At 38.8% G+C, this 17,039-nt stretch overlaps 1 protein-coding gene across 1 annotated transcript in view; it reads left to right on the forward strand.

The window, feature by feature from the left end:
* The first annotated feature begins 252 nt into the window (after positions 1-252).
* The window catches only part of NOS2 (nitric oxide synthase 2), a 50,856-nt gene continuing 34,069 nt past the window's right edge, over positions 253-17,039 (forward strand). Inside the window, exons 1-7 of the mRNA XM_040423516.1 lie at positions 253-321; positions 6,028-6,211; positions 10,556-10,628; positions 12,103-12,225; positions 13,792-13,940; positions 14,292-14,454; positions 15,842-15,933. Coding sequence (XP_040279450.1) covers positions 6,102-6,211; positions 10,556-10,628; positions 12,103-12,225; positions 13,792-13,940; positions 14,292-14,454; positions 15,842-15,933 — 710 coding nt within the window. The 5' untranslated portion in view covers positions 253-321; positions 6,028-6,101. The remainder of the gene's footprint in view (positions 322-6,027; positions 6,212-10,555; positions 10,629-12,102; positions 12,226-13,791; positions 13,941-14,291; positions 14,455-15,841; positions 15,934-17,039) is intronic.

Raw genomic sequence — 17,039 nt, forward strand, 5'->3', positions numbered from 1 at the left:
GTCTAGAATTCGGAAATCACAGTCACGCCTTGACAGTTGCTGCACGAGCTATTTTAATGCCTACGGTAGCTCATGAATCATTTTTGTTACCTAAGCCTGAAAAAACGTTCAGTTTCTTTTTGGTCTCCAGGAAGATAGAACAAGTAAGATTGACAAGACATTATAGGATTTTCCCAGCAGTCATACAAACTAAAGAGTTCTGCCCCTTCCACGTTTGGGGTAATCCCTGTTTTACATTATAAAGACTAGTAGAAGGTATATAAGAGTTCTGTGATCCACTTCTCTACACTATTTGAAAAGATAAACCAAAGCAACAACCAGGTAAGGTAAAGTCTACCCAATAGCATTCACTTGTCTTCATTTTTTTGTTTTAATTTTTCTTACATTTCTCATATATTATTACTTCCACTTTGAATCTTTCAATTTCTGTTCCATCTAGGACCTCTAGTGTTTTCTTCAGCTGAAGTATCAGTGACTTGTATGCCAACTTTTTTTTACTTTTAGCTTTAATGAGCTTTGTATGTCAAACATCAGTCAATTCAACCAGTGCAAACTGCTGGTGAAAGAGAAAAAACACTGTGTTCATACTTACAAATAATAATTGATAAAAGATTATACTGAAGCGGTACATTTTTTAAAGTAAAAAGGCAATGAATGCTGGAATTATATATGTGAATATATATATATATATATATATATATATATATATATTTAAAAAAAATTTTTTTTATTTATTTTAAATTTATTTATTTCGTTTTTTAACCACTTCCAAACCAACAGTTTTACCCCCACCCCATTCCTTACCAGACACATTTTTAAGTTTTAGCCTTAATTTTGCAAATTGTTTTTCTATTGCTCTACCAAGCTGCATGTATTTGGTCTTATTTTATCAGAACATACATGTCTCCCATATTGTTTAATAAAGTAAATGATATATATGACCTTTGGAAAATATTAAAGTAAAAGGGGGAAAAATTAAAAGAGATAAATGGCACGATTTTGTAATGTTTGTGTCAGTGTGGCTTTGGCAGAGAAGACTACTAGTTTATCCCTTAAAGTCAGAGACAGAGAGGTCCCTTGAGTTACAACTTTTCTTAATTTTTTTACTTTATTCTTTCTTACGTTTCTCATATTTCACTTTGACCCTGCCAATTTTCTGTTCCATCTATGGCCTCTATTGTTTTCATAAGCTGATATATCAGTGACTTTAACCTCAACTATTTTTGACTTTTGGGCTTTTCTGACAAATTGTATGCCAAATATCAGCCAGTTCAACCAGTTTAAATCCATAGTGAAACAGAAGGATCACTAATTAGTTTCTACTCACAAATCATTTGGAAAATGTTAAACTGAAGCTCTACATTTTTTTAAGTGAAAAGGTCATGAATGCTGGAATTAGATATGTGAATATATCTATATCTAATCTATCTTCTATCTATCTATCTATCTATCTATCTATCTATCTATTTATCTATCTATCTCGTATATATATCTATGTTCTATATATCTAGCTATACATAATGACAAGTAATCTATAGGCAAAGTATCAAATGTTAAGAAGCCTTTACTGATGTGAGCATGAAAGAAAGAAATGCAAAAAATGAAATGTTAAATAAATTATATTTGTCATAAAATTTTGGAAAAACAGAACAAGAGAAAGAGACAAGTATCTTCAGCACATGTTGCAACAAAAAAGGCTAGAAAGGCTGAATTGCACTTGTCTTTCTCATACAAGACCATCTCTGTATATGGGCAATATTATGGTGTTTGGCCTTTGGAAGGGAGAATTTTATGTTTGCCAGTTTCCCTTTAGGCTTTATATAGAATGCCTGGGAAATATTAAGCATTTCATAATTTTCCCGAATACGTTAGGCATTCTGTAAACTGCCTGATTTCATTTATTGCCTGTAAGTAATATATATATATTAGATAGATAAGACTACTGGTTTATCTGTTAAAGCTGCACCTACAGAATTATATATATACAGTCAGGTCCATAAATATTGGGACATTGACACAATTCTAATATTTTTGGCTCTATACACCACCACAATGGATCTGAAATGAAACAAACAAGATGTGCTTTAACTGCAGACTGTCAGCTTTAATTTGAGGGTATTTACATCCAAATCAGGTGAACGGTGCAGGAATTACAACAGTTTGCATATGTGCCTCCCACTTGTTAAGGGACCAAAAGTAATGGGACATAGTAATAATCATAAATCAAACTTTCACTTTTTAATACCCGGTTGCAAATCCTTTGCAGTCAATTACAGCCTGAAGTCTGGAACACATAGACATCACCAGATGCTGGGTTTCATCCCTGGTGATGTTCTGCCAGGCCTCTACTGCAACTGTCTTCAGTTCCTGCTTGTTCTTGGGGCATTTTCCCTTCAGTTTTGTCTTCAGCAAATGAAATGCATGCTCAATCGGATTCAGGTCAAGTGATTGACTTGGCCATTGCATAACATTCCACTTCTTTCCCTTAAAAAACTCTTTGGTTGCTTTTGCAGTATGCTTTGGGTCATTGTCCATTTGCACTGTGAAGCGCCATCCAATGAGTTCTGAAGCATTTGGCTGAATATGAGCAGATAATATTGCCCAAAACACTTCAGAATTCATCCTGCTGCTTTTGTCAGCAGTCACATCATCAATAAATACAAGAGAACCAGCTCCATTGGCAGCCATACATGCCCATGCCATGACACTACCACCACCATGGTTCACTGATGAGGTGGTATGCTTAGGATCATGAGCAGTTCCTTTCCTTCTCCATACTCTTCTCTTCCCATTACTCTGGTACAAGTTGATCTTGGTCTCATCTGTCCATAGGATGTTGTTTCAGAACTGTGAAGACTTTTTTAGATGTCCTTTGGTAAACTCTAATCTGGTCTTCCTGTTTTTGAGGCTCACCAATGGTTTACATCTTGTGGTGAACCCTCTGTGTTCACTCTGGTGAAGTCTTCTCTTGATTGTTGACTTTGACACACATACACCTACCTCCTGGACAGTGTTCTGGATCTGGCCAACTGTTGTGAAGAGTGTTTTCTTCACCAGGAAAATAATTCTTCGGTCCTCCACCACAGTTGTTTTCCGTGGTCTTCCGGGTCTTTTGGTGTTGCTGAGCTCACCGGTGTGTTCCTTCTTTTTAAGAATGTTCCAAACAGTTGTTTTGGCCACGCCTAATGTTTTTTGCTATCTCTCTGATGGGGTTATTTTCTTTTTTAGCCTAATGATAGCTTGCTATGGCTTGCTTCACTGATAGTGACAGCTCTTTGGATTTCATCTTGAGAGTTGACAGCAACAGATTCCAAATGCAAATGGCACACTTGAAATGAACTCTGGACCTTTTATCTGCTCATTGTAATTTTGATAATGAGGGAATAACATACACCTGGCCATGGAACAGCTGAGAAGCCAATTGTCCCATTACTTTTGGTCCCTTAACAAGTGGGAGGCACATATGCAAACTGTTGTAATTCCTACACCGTTCACCTGATTTGGATGTAAATACACTCAAATAAAGCTGACAGTCTGCAGTTAAAGCACATCTTGTTTGTTTCATTTCAAATCCATTGTGGTGGTGTATAGAGCCAAAAGTTTTAAAATTGTGTCGATGTCCCAATATTTATGGACCTGACTGTATATATATATATATATATATATATATATATATACACAGAGGTCTCTCTAGTTACAATATTAATTGGTTCTGGGTCGACCATTGTAAGTTAAGAAAAAGTGTATCTTGAGTCTATAACTATATGAAAAACTAGTAATTGGTTCCAAAGGTTCCAAAAGGCTGAGGATTAAAAAAAAAAAAAATAAGCGGGTAACTGAGACAGATAAAGCAAGTTCCTACACATAACAGGAATAGATGCTGGAAGCAGTAAATCACTTGCTATGTAGAGGACAGGAGCTTCTTCAGGGTCCTGTATATTAAACCAAGTGTACCAGAAAAATAACATGGAGTCATCCTCCTATCGGAGACGTCTGTCCTGGCACAGGTACAGAGCCTTACAGGACATGTAGTACCTCACTGTACTGTAAACTGCAGATCCAGACAGTCTGGGCATTGTATGTGGAGTTGATTTCTTTTCAAGTTATCAGACTAAACAAACCTTCAAACTAAGGGGAAAAAAATTCTAATGTGGTAATTCAATTCAATAGAACAAATGATCTGCATGGAATCATCTCAAAGAATTAAAGGATCCTTCAGAAAACCCCAGCAGCATGGCTTCAATAGCACATACAGATGAAACTATTTCAGAAGCATCCTGTATAGTGCCGTATCGCCCCAGTGTCATGCCACAGTGTAGTGACATGATACTGGCCACGGTCATGTAACATGACATCACCCTATAATTATCATGTCACTACACAATGTAGTTTACACAGGACCGGCACCAGGAGGACACAGGGTGGGGAATGCAGTGGTGGTAGGGGGGCATCTTCTATATAAAAGGTGCATTTGAAGTTTTTTTTAAACTTGCTGTTGTGGCCATGATCAGATCACTCCTAGCTGTGTATTTGTCACACAGGACTGTAGGTAAACATACTGAATTATTTTGACTCATACCGTAACAGATTAACACCCTTGTTTCCAGCATTACAGTATGTAAGTGGAATATCCAATACAAAATCCATGTGCACCATCCATTGCTATACCTAAGCTGATCACTGACTCACTTTATTGCACTCACAGTATATGTTGTGACTCATGACAATGCATCTGAAACATCCAGCTCTGCTACAACTGAATCATGTTTTATTACTCTCTCATATTTTTACGGTTGTTCTTTTTATACCTTGAGCGAGAAGCAGAGCATAGCAGAGCTGTGATAACATTCCTTCTTCCGCTTGATTGGAATGAGAATGAAGAAGGAACAAGACAGTGTCTAAAGAGTCAGGGCACAGGGATGTGAATATTTCCATATTTCTCCTCTGTGGACTGGAATAAGCCAATCCATCACTGACAGAGCTTAGAGGGTTATACCCATCTCATACACCTATTTTAGAAGACAGTCCGAGTACAGTTTTTTTTATTGTACGAAGCCCTGCACCTAGGACAGATATGTATCCACTGAAATGGAAATTAAGAAGGTTCTTATGGCATGACAGCAAGCAGAGATCTTAAAGACTGCAGAAACGGATTGCATAGCTTGCATAAATTGCATACATTTTCAGATCCGAGGAATTCTTTTATACTCAAAACACCAGTAGCATAAAAAAAAAACACTTTGGTCCTGCGTTTCATATTTTCCATAGAAATAAGTTACTATGCTGTAAGTTCAGATATTTGTGAGTAAATTTGATGAGTTCCAAGGAAAAGAATATAGAAACGTATTATGTCCTGTAGATGTACGGTGACATACACAGATGTAGTAGAGCTGGTTTTAGAACTACAGGTAAAGGAACTCGTTTGTAAATAAACTATTTAGCCCTGCTACCTATGGACATTTATTTAATTCGTCATGTGTGAACATACCCCAAAAGAATATTGCAAGAATAATATTGGGAATAATCCAAACATTGTCAGGGACTGTGTGACTTTTTAGTAGAACTACAAGTTCCAGCTTACTAATCATATACTAAATGTAATCGATGCATGCGGACCTATCTTCATTCCATGGTTTATATAGGACGCAAGCCCATAGGTTTCCTGGGACCTACAGTTCTCCCATCTCTCCCCCAGCCCTAATCAAAGTTGTCATTTTTTGTCCCATTGCCAGCATTCCCCCATACGATTTTATGGTTTCAGAATTAACCCTTAGATGACCCATTTTCAGAGTCGACACTTTAAGACAAAAAAAAGCTACACGTAGGAAACCCCTGAAGTGATAATGATCTTTTTAGTATAACATACTTTTTACAGCAGCCCAGTTAATCTTGAAGGTCATGTATTTAAAGTGCAGAGGATGTCGCTCTCTATGACTGTAAGAAAAAAAAAAAAAAAAGTTTCCTGGACTAATAGCTGCAACTTTTTATTTTTTTTAATCTCAAACCTGATCCCATTTGTTTATGCAGAAGACCAGCCCCCTGGAGAGACTTCTTTTTTTTGCACCTCGTGTAACATCTGACTGATCAGTGATACTTGAACAATGTTGTGCCCATGGAAGCAGTTCACAAACCGTGGGCTCATTAGGAAAAAAAACACCTATGATGTAACCGATCTGAACAACAATCAACTCAAAAATGAGAAGCATCTCAGGTAAGAAGAATATAGCTGTCATGTCCATTCATTGTATCATGCCCTAAGAATTCTACTGATCAGACTGTCAATCACCGTCTTCACTCTCCAATGATATCTTACAATGATTACTCACATTTCCTCACTTGCATTCATTCTCTGACTTGTCATTCAATAATAACCTTTCTACAGTTTATGTTTTTCTGTATAATAACCTATGCAGGTTGAAGATATTATTTCCTATTGTTATAGAATATGTATTCTGGTATAACCTGGGCATAATATATGTTATTGTCTATATTTTATACATTCTAGGCAATAGATATGCGATTAAATCCCAGATTCATGCAGTTATGTGGACTATAGATGTGAGAAAAGGGCGATCAATGGAGTTAGGCTAGGTCTACACGACGACATTTGTCGCTCGACATTTTGTTGCTCCAATGTCGCGCAACAATTTTTATAATGGCAGTCTATGGTGTCGCACTGCAACATCTATTATGCTGCGACTGCGACGCGACAGTCGCAGAAAATCCATTTGAGATGGATTTTTCTGCGACTGTCGCGTCGCAGTCGCAGCATGTGGCATATTGCAGTGCGACACTATAGACTGCCATTATAAAAATTGTTTCGCGACATTGGAGCAACAAAATGTCGAGCGACAAATGTCGTCGTGTAGACCTAGCCTAACTCCATTGATCGCCCTTTTCTCACATCTATAGTCCACATAACTGCATGAATCTGATCTGGGTTTTAATCGCATATCTATTGCCTAGAATGTATAAAATATAGACAATAACATATAATATGCCCAGGTTATACCAGAATTGCGGCACACAGGCGGCTTCCGTGTTTTGTGGACCCGCCATTTGCGGGCCGCAAAACACACAACGGTCGTGTGCATGAGGCCTAAGGAAAACCAAGATGGTTGGATTTCTTCCCATGGTAAAGACAGGTGACATGTACTAAAACTTGCAGGTGACTAATTTTACAAGAAATTTATAATAAATATTGCTCTAATTGCTCTACTTATCTCCTTTCTTATGGGGTGTGTCCTTTCTCAGGGGGTATATCCTTTCTCATGGGCATCTCCTTTCTCAGGGTGTATATCCTTTTTCATGGGGCTTCTCCTTTCTCAAGGTGTATATCCTTTTTCATGGGGCATCTGCTTTCTCATGGGCATCTCCTTTCTCAGGGGGTATATCCTTTCTCGTGGGACTTAGCCTTTCTCACGGGTGTATCCTTTCTCATGGGGTGTGTCCTTTCTCAGGGGGTATATCCTTTCTCATGGGGCATCTCCTTTCTCAGGGTGTATATCCTTTTTCATGGGGCTTCTCCTTTCTCAAGGGGTATATCCTTTTTCATGGGGCATCTGCTTTCTCATGGGCATCTCCTTTCTCAGGGGGTATATCCTTTCTCATGGGACTTAGCCTTTCTCACGGGTGTATCCTTTCTCATGGGGTGTGTCCTTTCTCAGGGGGCATGTACTGCTGGTGGCAGTTGGAGGATGGAACTAAGCATGTGCATGCACGTGAGTGAGGTGGACAGAGAAATTAGAAAGAGTAAACAGCAGGTGGTGCTATACAGATGGGTTTCATTGAATAATTCAGATGCAGGTGCAGCTTTGAAAACTGTAGAATATTTTTCATGGAATAGCCAGGCATGGGATTCAACCAGTTCCCTCCAGTTCTCCAGATTTGGTTCTTAAAATTACAGCTGGATCGGAGAACCATGTTACCGGCTGAGTCCCGATTCGGTGCTCTGCCGGCGGCAGGGCAGCTGGAGATGTTCGCTTCAATGGCTCTGCACTCCGCTAATAGTTTAGCTCCTTAGTTGGGTGGTATGTGTGTGTATGTGTACCATGTATATGGTGTATTTATGTGTATGTGTGCTGCACATATATGGTGTATGTATATGTAAACATGTGTCGTGACGCCGCATGTCCGCCGTTGAGTAGGGAACCTGTTGTTAAAAATGTGAATCCCACCCCTGGGAATAACCCTTTTAAGGGATACCATTACATTTTTAGTTTAGTATATAATAGTCTGAGAATGTCAATGATAATTGACTTACAGTTTATGAGGGCTGTACTTGTGAAACTGCACTAAGGGAGGTGCAGGAAATCTGATAGGAATCCTCCTCTCACAATTTCTCAAATGGAAACGAAAATGTTACATGATAACAGCTCAGCACTGATGAACTCCTTATACTTCTATTAGATGTGTTTTATATAACACAGTACTGGATATACTGTAAAAAGCAATGTGTCTGTATGTACAGATTTTGCTATTGGCTGTGACGTGGACATGTTTAGGTAAAGATACTATGGGGGAGATTTATCAAACTGGTGTAAAGTAGAACTGGCTTAGTTGCCCATGGCAACCAATCAGATTCCACCTTTCATTTTTCACAGCTCCTTTGGAAAATAAAAGGTGGAATTTGATTGGTTGCTATGGGCAACTAAGCCAGTTCTACTTTGCACAAGTTTGATTAATCTCCCCCATAGTATCTTCCTACAGACGTGGCCCCTGCTGGGGATAGCAGCAAGTGCTGGATATTTATTTAACCCTTATCACACCGTTCAATCTATATCCTCTGTTAAATCTATGTCCCTACCTAGCCAAATACATAGATGGAGAAAGATGTATGGGAGACCACCCCTATATATCCAGGAATGACAGGGTCTATAATTATAGAAGTCATATACATAGAGAAAGAATCATGGAGGACCAGTCCCATGTATTTAGGGAGTACAGAGTAAACTTGTCCCATTAACCTGACACTTAAAGGGACACTTCCATTAGAAAGATATATTGTTTAAGTCAATATTCATAAAAGACCATTTTTTAAAGAACTTTTGGCTTTTTCAATATTAGCCTTCTGTAGCAGTGACTAGGTATTATTAGGCTTCCGAAATAGACAGATAATCCGTTGTCTGTTTACTGCTGGTGTGAGGGGAAGATGTTATCTGAAGTGTAATCCGCATGATAATAGCAGGAATAGAATTGGGATGACAGTACGATAGCGCTGTTGTTTTATATTTGGCCTAGATGAAGATGTCCACAGAAGAGCCATACACTGATGCTCTAATTGACTCACTACAGGGGAATGGGGCTCTCTCCAGCCGCAGTCCAAAGAGTCCAAACAAAGAAGAATTTAAAGAGCCAGGACAGAAAGTAGAATGCATGGAGTGTCTTCAAAAAATATATCCAGAAAACCATCTGCATGTTTAAAAAAAAAAAAAAATCTCACAATAGGATACTCATATATAGGCATGTGATTGAAACATTTGATGGAAGTGTCTTCTTAATATGTTAAATACACTGATGCAGGGGTGTAGCTAAAGGCTCATGGGTCCAGCTTTGTGGCCAGGGGCAGGGAAGCACATGCTGCCTGAGGCAAAAATTGAAACGGCACACCCCACCCCACATGCCAAATTCTTGAACCAAGCCCTTCCCTCCCAGCCAGAGGTGTAACTTAACCAGCACAAACTTTCTATAATACCAGTGTCTTATGCGGCACAAGTGTGATTGGGCCCCCTCAGGCTCCTGGGCCCGGTAGCGACTGCTACCTATGCACCCCTATAGCTATGCCCCTGAACTGATGCATGGAGGAGCCAACACTGACCATTTCTGATTCTTTCATTACCCTGTTCATCTTAGCCAAATGGACATCTTTTATTCAATAGATCTATAGAGATGAGTCATTTCTAGTCGTAGAGGGGTAGATAAAAGGTCAGGCAAGAAAGATCCCAGACAACACTTGACTGGATTTACCAGGTCTTAGACTGCCAAAGTTGCCAGGATGAAGCTACAAAATCTAAAGTCTATGTTCATCAGCTTCATACCAAGGATGGTCTGTTTTCAGTTTAAGGGGCTGGTCCATCATGAAAATCATTAACCTACTGGGGCATGAAGAAGTCATAGCAGGTGATGAGCCACCGTAAAGAGGGGATCTTGCTCTGGAGGCGCTCCGAATTCCCTTTGTGCCATTTAATTCTACAGTTTTTGCTACCATACTGTATATTAAAGGGTTGTCGTATAAAGACAACCCTTGTCCACATGCGCCCTAATTTTGACTGATATTCAGTCTAGAGACCCTCTATCCAGTTATAATACATATCTTACTGGATAAACTCCTTACTTGTGGTTATTTTGTTTGGCCTGTTACTTACCATTAAGAGGTGAAAGGCTGTACCTGTGACTTACAGACAACAAAGGGGAAGCTAATATCATATTTAAATCTCATCACAGATAATATAAAACATTTGAATAAAAAATTTGAATAATAAAAAAAAAAAATGGTGCCTGACCACCATATTACTGCTACTATTAACCACCCATGATATTATTTTTTTTTTTAAAGTAAGTTGAAAGAAGAGGACACCAAATCCAATGGCACAAAAAGCGATATGGCCGAAATAAAAGTAGGATTACAAGTAAGTACTAAATGATCACCTAGTTTAGTATGAGCTGGTTGCTATAGTTGGTGGCCCTGGCATATAAGATACATTAATGACATAAAGTAATAAAATATTTGTGTTTGTATCTTGATTATTTAAAGGGTTAGCCCAGTAATAATATATCTCACCTAGCCTGTGGATATGTATGGGCAAAAATAACTTGTACAGCGGCTCACCCCTCCAAAGCTGCGGATAATTAACTATGTGTTGTGTTGAATGCCAACTAACTATATACATTTATCATTATTGGGGGAGGGTCAAATCTGGGACTTCCACCGATCACAAGAACAGTGGAACCTGAGTATCCTCAGTGAACAGAGCGATAGTGTGCATGGGTGACCACTGCTCTATTTACTTGTATTAGAAAGACAGCGAAAACGACATAGGCACTGAATGGAGCGGTAGTTGTGCATGCACATTGCTGCTCCATTTCAATAAGTGATTCAGAGACCCCTGTTATTGTGATCCGTAAGGGGATCCCAGTAGTCTGGCCACCAGCAATACATTTTTCATTATCTATCCTGGATAGGTGATAAATTTTGTTTCTGGCCAGCCCCTTATTTCACAAAAACTGTTACTATGCAATGAATAGGGCACTGTAAATGTATTATTGCAATATACATGCAATAAAAAATATTGTATGTGCCATTGCATTTTGATCTCTGGTAGCACCCCTTGCTATCTCTAAATAAGCAGATAACTGAGCAGAAAAAAAAGTTGTGGCATAACCCCTTTAAAAATCCTGGGAAAAAGAATGTTAGGAGTTAAACTGAATACTGAATATTTTTGAGATATTGCAGCCATTTCCTATGACAAACATTTGAAGGATGAATGGTTGGGAAGGTAGAGACATTTTGAGACTACCCTTTTCATCCAGAACTGGATCAGGAGGCCACTTGATCCAAAGGTGGTAGACACCTCTGGACAGAAATTTCTAGAGTGACCCTCCTTAGTAACTCATGAGTTAGTTAAGCTGTTCATATGCATTAGATAATTTTCATCAGATTCTGCTAAGGACAGCAGAATACACAGACAGTCTAATATACTTTGTTCATATACAGTTAAGTGGAAACTGGAGGTTCCTTGGCAGTGGAGGCCCCTGGGCAATTGTTTGTCCACCCTACAATTATTGCCTCATTTCATCTATTGTTCTTTTTGAATATTGACATTTAAAAATTCCCTGATGGAAGTGACCCTATAAAAGGAACTCACTGCCTTACATAGTGGAACAACACATTTTCCAACATTGCCCATGATAAGATAAGATTACATCCTGATCCACCCTTATTCCACTCATCATTTTAACCACCCTTAAATTCAAGCGATGCTGATCTTACTCTTCAAAGGCCATGTCTCTTCCCTAATTTGGAAATTGGGATAGTGCCACAACAGGGAAAACAATAAATTTTTAACTTATGAGCTTTCTATTAACCGTATTTGCGTCTTTCAGAAGGGTGCTCTGGAAAACCATGGTCATTCGTGCAAAAAATTGGCTTGTCCAAAATATCTCAAGCTAAGAAACTATGAGGATGGAAAGATTTTGCAAGACACATTACATCTCAATGCAAAACAGGTAGGATGTCCTATACCAAATTTCTCATTTCTTTCGACTACATTTGACATAATTGATTCAGATTGATACAGATTGATACAGATTTGTGCACTTCATCGTGAATAGCTGATTACATGAAGAGTTGTATCATGTCCCTGCGGATAACAGCAATCCTTCAGTCTTGGCTATGTTATCAATTCTGCCTTTCTTGTATGAGTTCATGTTGTAGAAACTTCTTGTACAATTCCGGGTGCCTCTGATCAACAGTATCACTTGGTATATTACCATGGACAAATGTAGCAGGCATTCATTCTACTATAAGCACCCAACCTATATTAGTCATTCTACTATTACCTCTTTTGGCTTTGGTGATGTTGCATTGTTGAATGCTTTGGACAATCCCTTCCAGTTAGAAGGATCCCCTAACAATAGGTTGATCACAGGGTGATCTGTTTCTGGGTTGCAAGTAATCATCTGTGATCATTGAGAGAACTAAGATGTATTCAGTCCCCCGTCAGGGCCCACCAGAGGGGAAATGAAGCATTACACAGATTTTAGTCATTCTGCTGTCTACACAACTCATAGGTTCTCCAGAGCAAAAAATTCTCATTGTAGCCATTCTTTTCTGTATTGGGGACTCCCCTTTATTTAATCCCTAATAAGTTAATTGAAATTGGTTTTCTAAGTAATCTCTCTCGGGAGTGGGTACCATCCAAATCCACCCAGAACATCCACCTATAAGAAGAGTCCAAGGAACATGCCCCAAGCATAGTTTATGTGTGATAGATGCAGGTCCCAAAGAAAACCCTGACCCCTTTCCTGCCTGAGATGCCTGCCATGACCACAATGAAAATGCATGGAGAGGTGACACACATTTATCTCTATAGGAGTTACAGAAAATTTGTATAAAGGAGTATTCTGGTTAGGGTATATACTCACGGTCAGGTTTACTCATGTAATTTTGGAAGCCAAAATCGGGAGTTAATCATAAAAGCAGATAAAGTATAAAGGACAGATAGGACTTCTCTTTTTTGAATTCACTTCTGGTTTTGGCTTCCAAAACTTCATTAGGAAACCAGACCATGTGGCAATACCCTTACATGACTTATCCCCTATTAAAAGTATAGGGGATAACTGTTTGATTGGTGGGAGTAAGACTGCCAGGATCCCAAATTATTGCAAAAACAGGTTCCCCATACCTTTTGAAGTGAATGGAGCAGCAAGTCAGACATGTGCTTCTGCTCCATTCATCTTTATAAAAAAAACTGAAATAGACAAGCACTGTACTCGGCTATCTCCTTCCGCCCAGTATACAATGAATGGAACGGCAATGTACATGCTTTACTAGTGGCTCCATTCATTTTGGGGTTACAGGTTCCCCATTCTTATAACTGGTTTGGGTCCCAGTGGTCGTACCCCTGCAAATCTAATAGTTATGCCCTATCCTGTGGCTATAGAATAACTATCTAACCAGAAAACCCCTTTAAGCCACAGCCTCTCATTCAAGCTTCAGATGTTTTCCCTTTAAGAAATTCCTCAAGTGTTATGATTGATGATGACATAATGAATCACATTTCTCATTTACAGAGCCTCAGTTGCCAGTCATCTGTTTGTCATGGATCAATAATGAATCCTAAGTGCTATGTGCGAGGTCCAAGGGATAAGGCAGTACCTCAGGATGTGATATTACCTCAAGCAGTGGAGTTTATTAATCAATATTACAAGTCTTTCAAAGAGTAAGTTATCGTTATGAGTAGTTTGGTCCATTCTCTGTCCATATAGTCAGTACAGAGTTGTAACTTGAAGGTCCAGGGCTCCACTACAGTTCCTTCCACCTTCCATGTTCCATTTATAAGACTTATGTGTCAGAGGGCAGGGTACCACTGCTACATCTGCACCCACTATATCTACATCCCTGAATAAATATAATTATATTTACTGTAAATTACATGTGTATTTAGTTTACTCTTTCATCAACCAATAATACTACCAGGCTAAAGGAATCAGCAAGAAAAGCCCCTTAATACTTTCTCTATTATAATAACATGAAAATATTTAAATATAATTTTTCTCTCAATTAATTTCAGGCCCCAAATAGAAAACTACCTTAATAGACTGGAAACAGTCACCAAAGATATTGAAAATACGGGAACCTACCAGTTAACATACGATGAGTTGGTATTTGCATCGAAACAGGCGTGGAGAAATGCCCCCAGGTGTATAGGACGGATCCAGTGGAATAATTTGCAGGTAAATAAATCTTAGTACTCAAGAATATGTCTTTTGGGTTCCCTTTATTATCAAATGATAATCATCTGTGAAGAACTGCCTTTGATGAGAACCTAGAAAATATCAGCAAAACAGAGACGTACATAAAGCCCATCGACCCTGCTACAAAAGTTTGGCTTGGTGCCTCCTAATACGCAGACCACCAAAATCTCACCCTGTATACATGTGTATGTATCATGTGACTAAGGGCTCATGCACACAGACATATTACGGCTTGCTTCAATTTGTATGAACCTATAATATGGGTCCCATAACTGTATTGCCGCACTGCAGTATGCCTCGTATAAGGCTTCATACACATGACTGTATCCATTTGGCGGTCTGCAAACCACGGATCTGCAAAATACAGATACCGGATATAAGCATTCTGCAATTTTCTCAAACCTATCATTACAAATGGCTATTCTTGTCTGCAAAATGTACAAGAATAGGGCATGTTCTATAATTCGCGAATGGCCACATGGATGCGGACAGCACACAGATGACGTCCTGAGCCTAAATTAATTCAGATCCTGGATCAGACCCCAAAATTAAAGCAGACCGTAGATCAGATCCCAAACCACACCAGACCTTACATCAGATCCCAAATCCAGACCTCAGGCCAGATCCCTAAATTTAATGCAAACCCCAGACAAGACTCCTAAAGAATCCAGACCCCCAAACCAGACCCCAAAATCAACTTAGATTCTAGACCCAAAAAGAAATCCAGACTCACAGATCACTAAATCTATTCAGACCCCACACCAGAACCCTCCATTTACATACAGCTGCTCATTCCCGGGTCAGGTTCTGTTCAGATTCACGTACCAATACACTGGGCCTTGAAACTAATCTGGTAATCGTTATATTTATGCAGCATCTGAAGGAAGAGAATATACAGCGCCAAGCATAAAGGTGAAATAAAAACTTTATTTATTGGATATACATTAAAAACAAGTGGTACATTCCCACATAAAATTTTATGAACATCCAAATAAAGTTTTTAGTTCACGTTTATACTCGGCGCTGGATATTTCCTTCCTTCAGTTGCTGCAATACACCTGGAATCTGGTCCAGTGTCTCTGTGCACCAAGCATCACTATGGACTTGTGAACTGAATTTATCTAGGCGGTGAGCTTTTGTTTCCTTTTTGTGTGTGATATTTTTACCTAAACAAAAATTTTAAGTTTAGTATCAACTGCATTAGGGATTTTGATTCTGCTTCCCTCCATTACATAAAAATACCAGGTATATAATCAGGAGCCATTCTTAATTTGTCTCCCTAATACATGATGTCATGGTTGGGCATAAGATATTTAATAATTATCTGCTAAATTCCATGAATCCCATCTTATACTTTCCATTTAAGGTGTTTGATGCCCGGGACTGCAAGACAACTCAAGAAATGTTCCAGCTCATCTGTCGTCATATAAAATACTCCACAAATGGTGGTAATATAAGGTAATTGTATGTCTCCTTTTAAAATAGAGTTATCAAATTTTCATGCAACTTCATTCTCCATCTGTTCTGGTAGGTGTTTGTAAGATACGTAGCATAGTAAATATGTACCCGTCTTTGAAATTTCTTCTCTGCTGTAAAAATAGGCAATTGGTCTATAATACAGGGATATTAAATTTATATTATATATTAATATCTAATAGCCCTATTAATATCAATAGATTACTTAAAGGGGTTGTCCCATGAAAAATATCCAACAGTTTTCAAACCAGCACCTGGATCTGAATACTTTTGTAATTGCATGTAATTAGAAAATTTGGTATAGCCACAGAGTTATTCAATAAAATGTATCTGTATAGCGCCATCTACTGTTTGTTCTTTTTCTTATTTCTTTGACCTGCTCACTGAGATGGCCGCACATGCTCAGTTTCATCCTTCATCTGCCTCCTGAGCTGTGATAGGGAGAGCTGAGACACGCCCCCTGAGCTGCAGCAGAAAAGACACTCCCCATGAGCTGCTAGCTTTATATAAATCTAGCGGAGCAATGAATGGGGAGATCTCTGGATCCATGTGCTGGTTCTAGCTTTGTTAGAAAGGTGTTGTCATGGACTATACGGTGTCAGATTTTTATTTTTTACATTAATCATGGGATAACCCCTTTAAGCAAAACTGTGAAATTGGCATATATAAGGTGAATGGATTCGCATACTGCCAACTGTTCAGTTTCAAGGGATCACATTTTTTTTATTAATTCAGTTCATCTAAAAGAAACAAAAATGAAGCAATTTTGTATATTGTTGGGTTTAAAGATCAGATTGTACAAGGTTTGTTTGTTGTATGTAACTATAGCGACAGATAGGTCTGAATAGGAGCTGTGGACCCAAAAGGTAGATTTTTATTTAAAATACAGTATACATTACTATGCAAACTATGCATTGATCTATTGCTTTGTATACAGTACTTTTTGATCAAAATGCATAAGCCTACTCACGACGTCAAGGTGGCCTTTTTTGAGTGCGTCCCTACTCTCCATGTGGTGACTACCACCGCATCCGCAGGCAGCGATACCTAGCAGTCCAACGGTGCCCTGCTGTCAGGCTAAGGACTCC

The sequence above is a fragment of the Bufo bufo genome, chromosome 3 (assembly GCF_905171765.1).
Source record: "Bufo bufo chromosome 3, aBufBuf1.1, whole genome shotgun sequence".
Classification (NCBI taxonomy): Eukaryota; Metazoa; Chordata; class Amphibia; order Anura; family Bufonidae; genus Bufo; species Bufo bufo.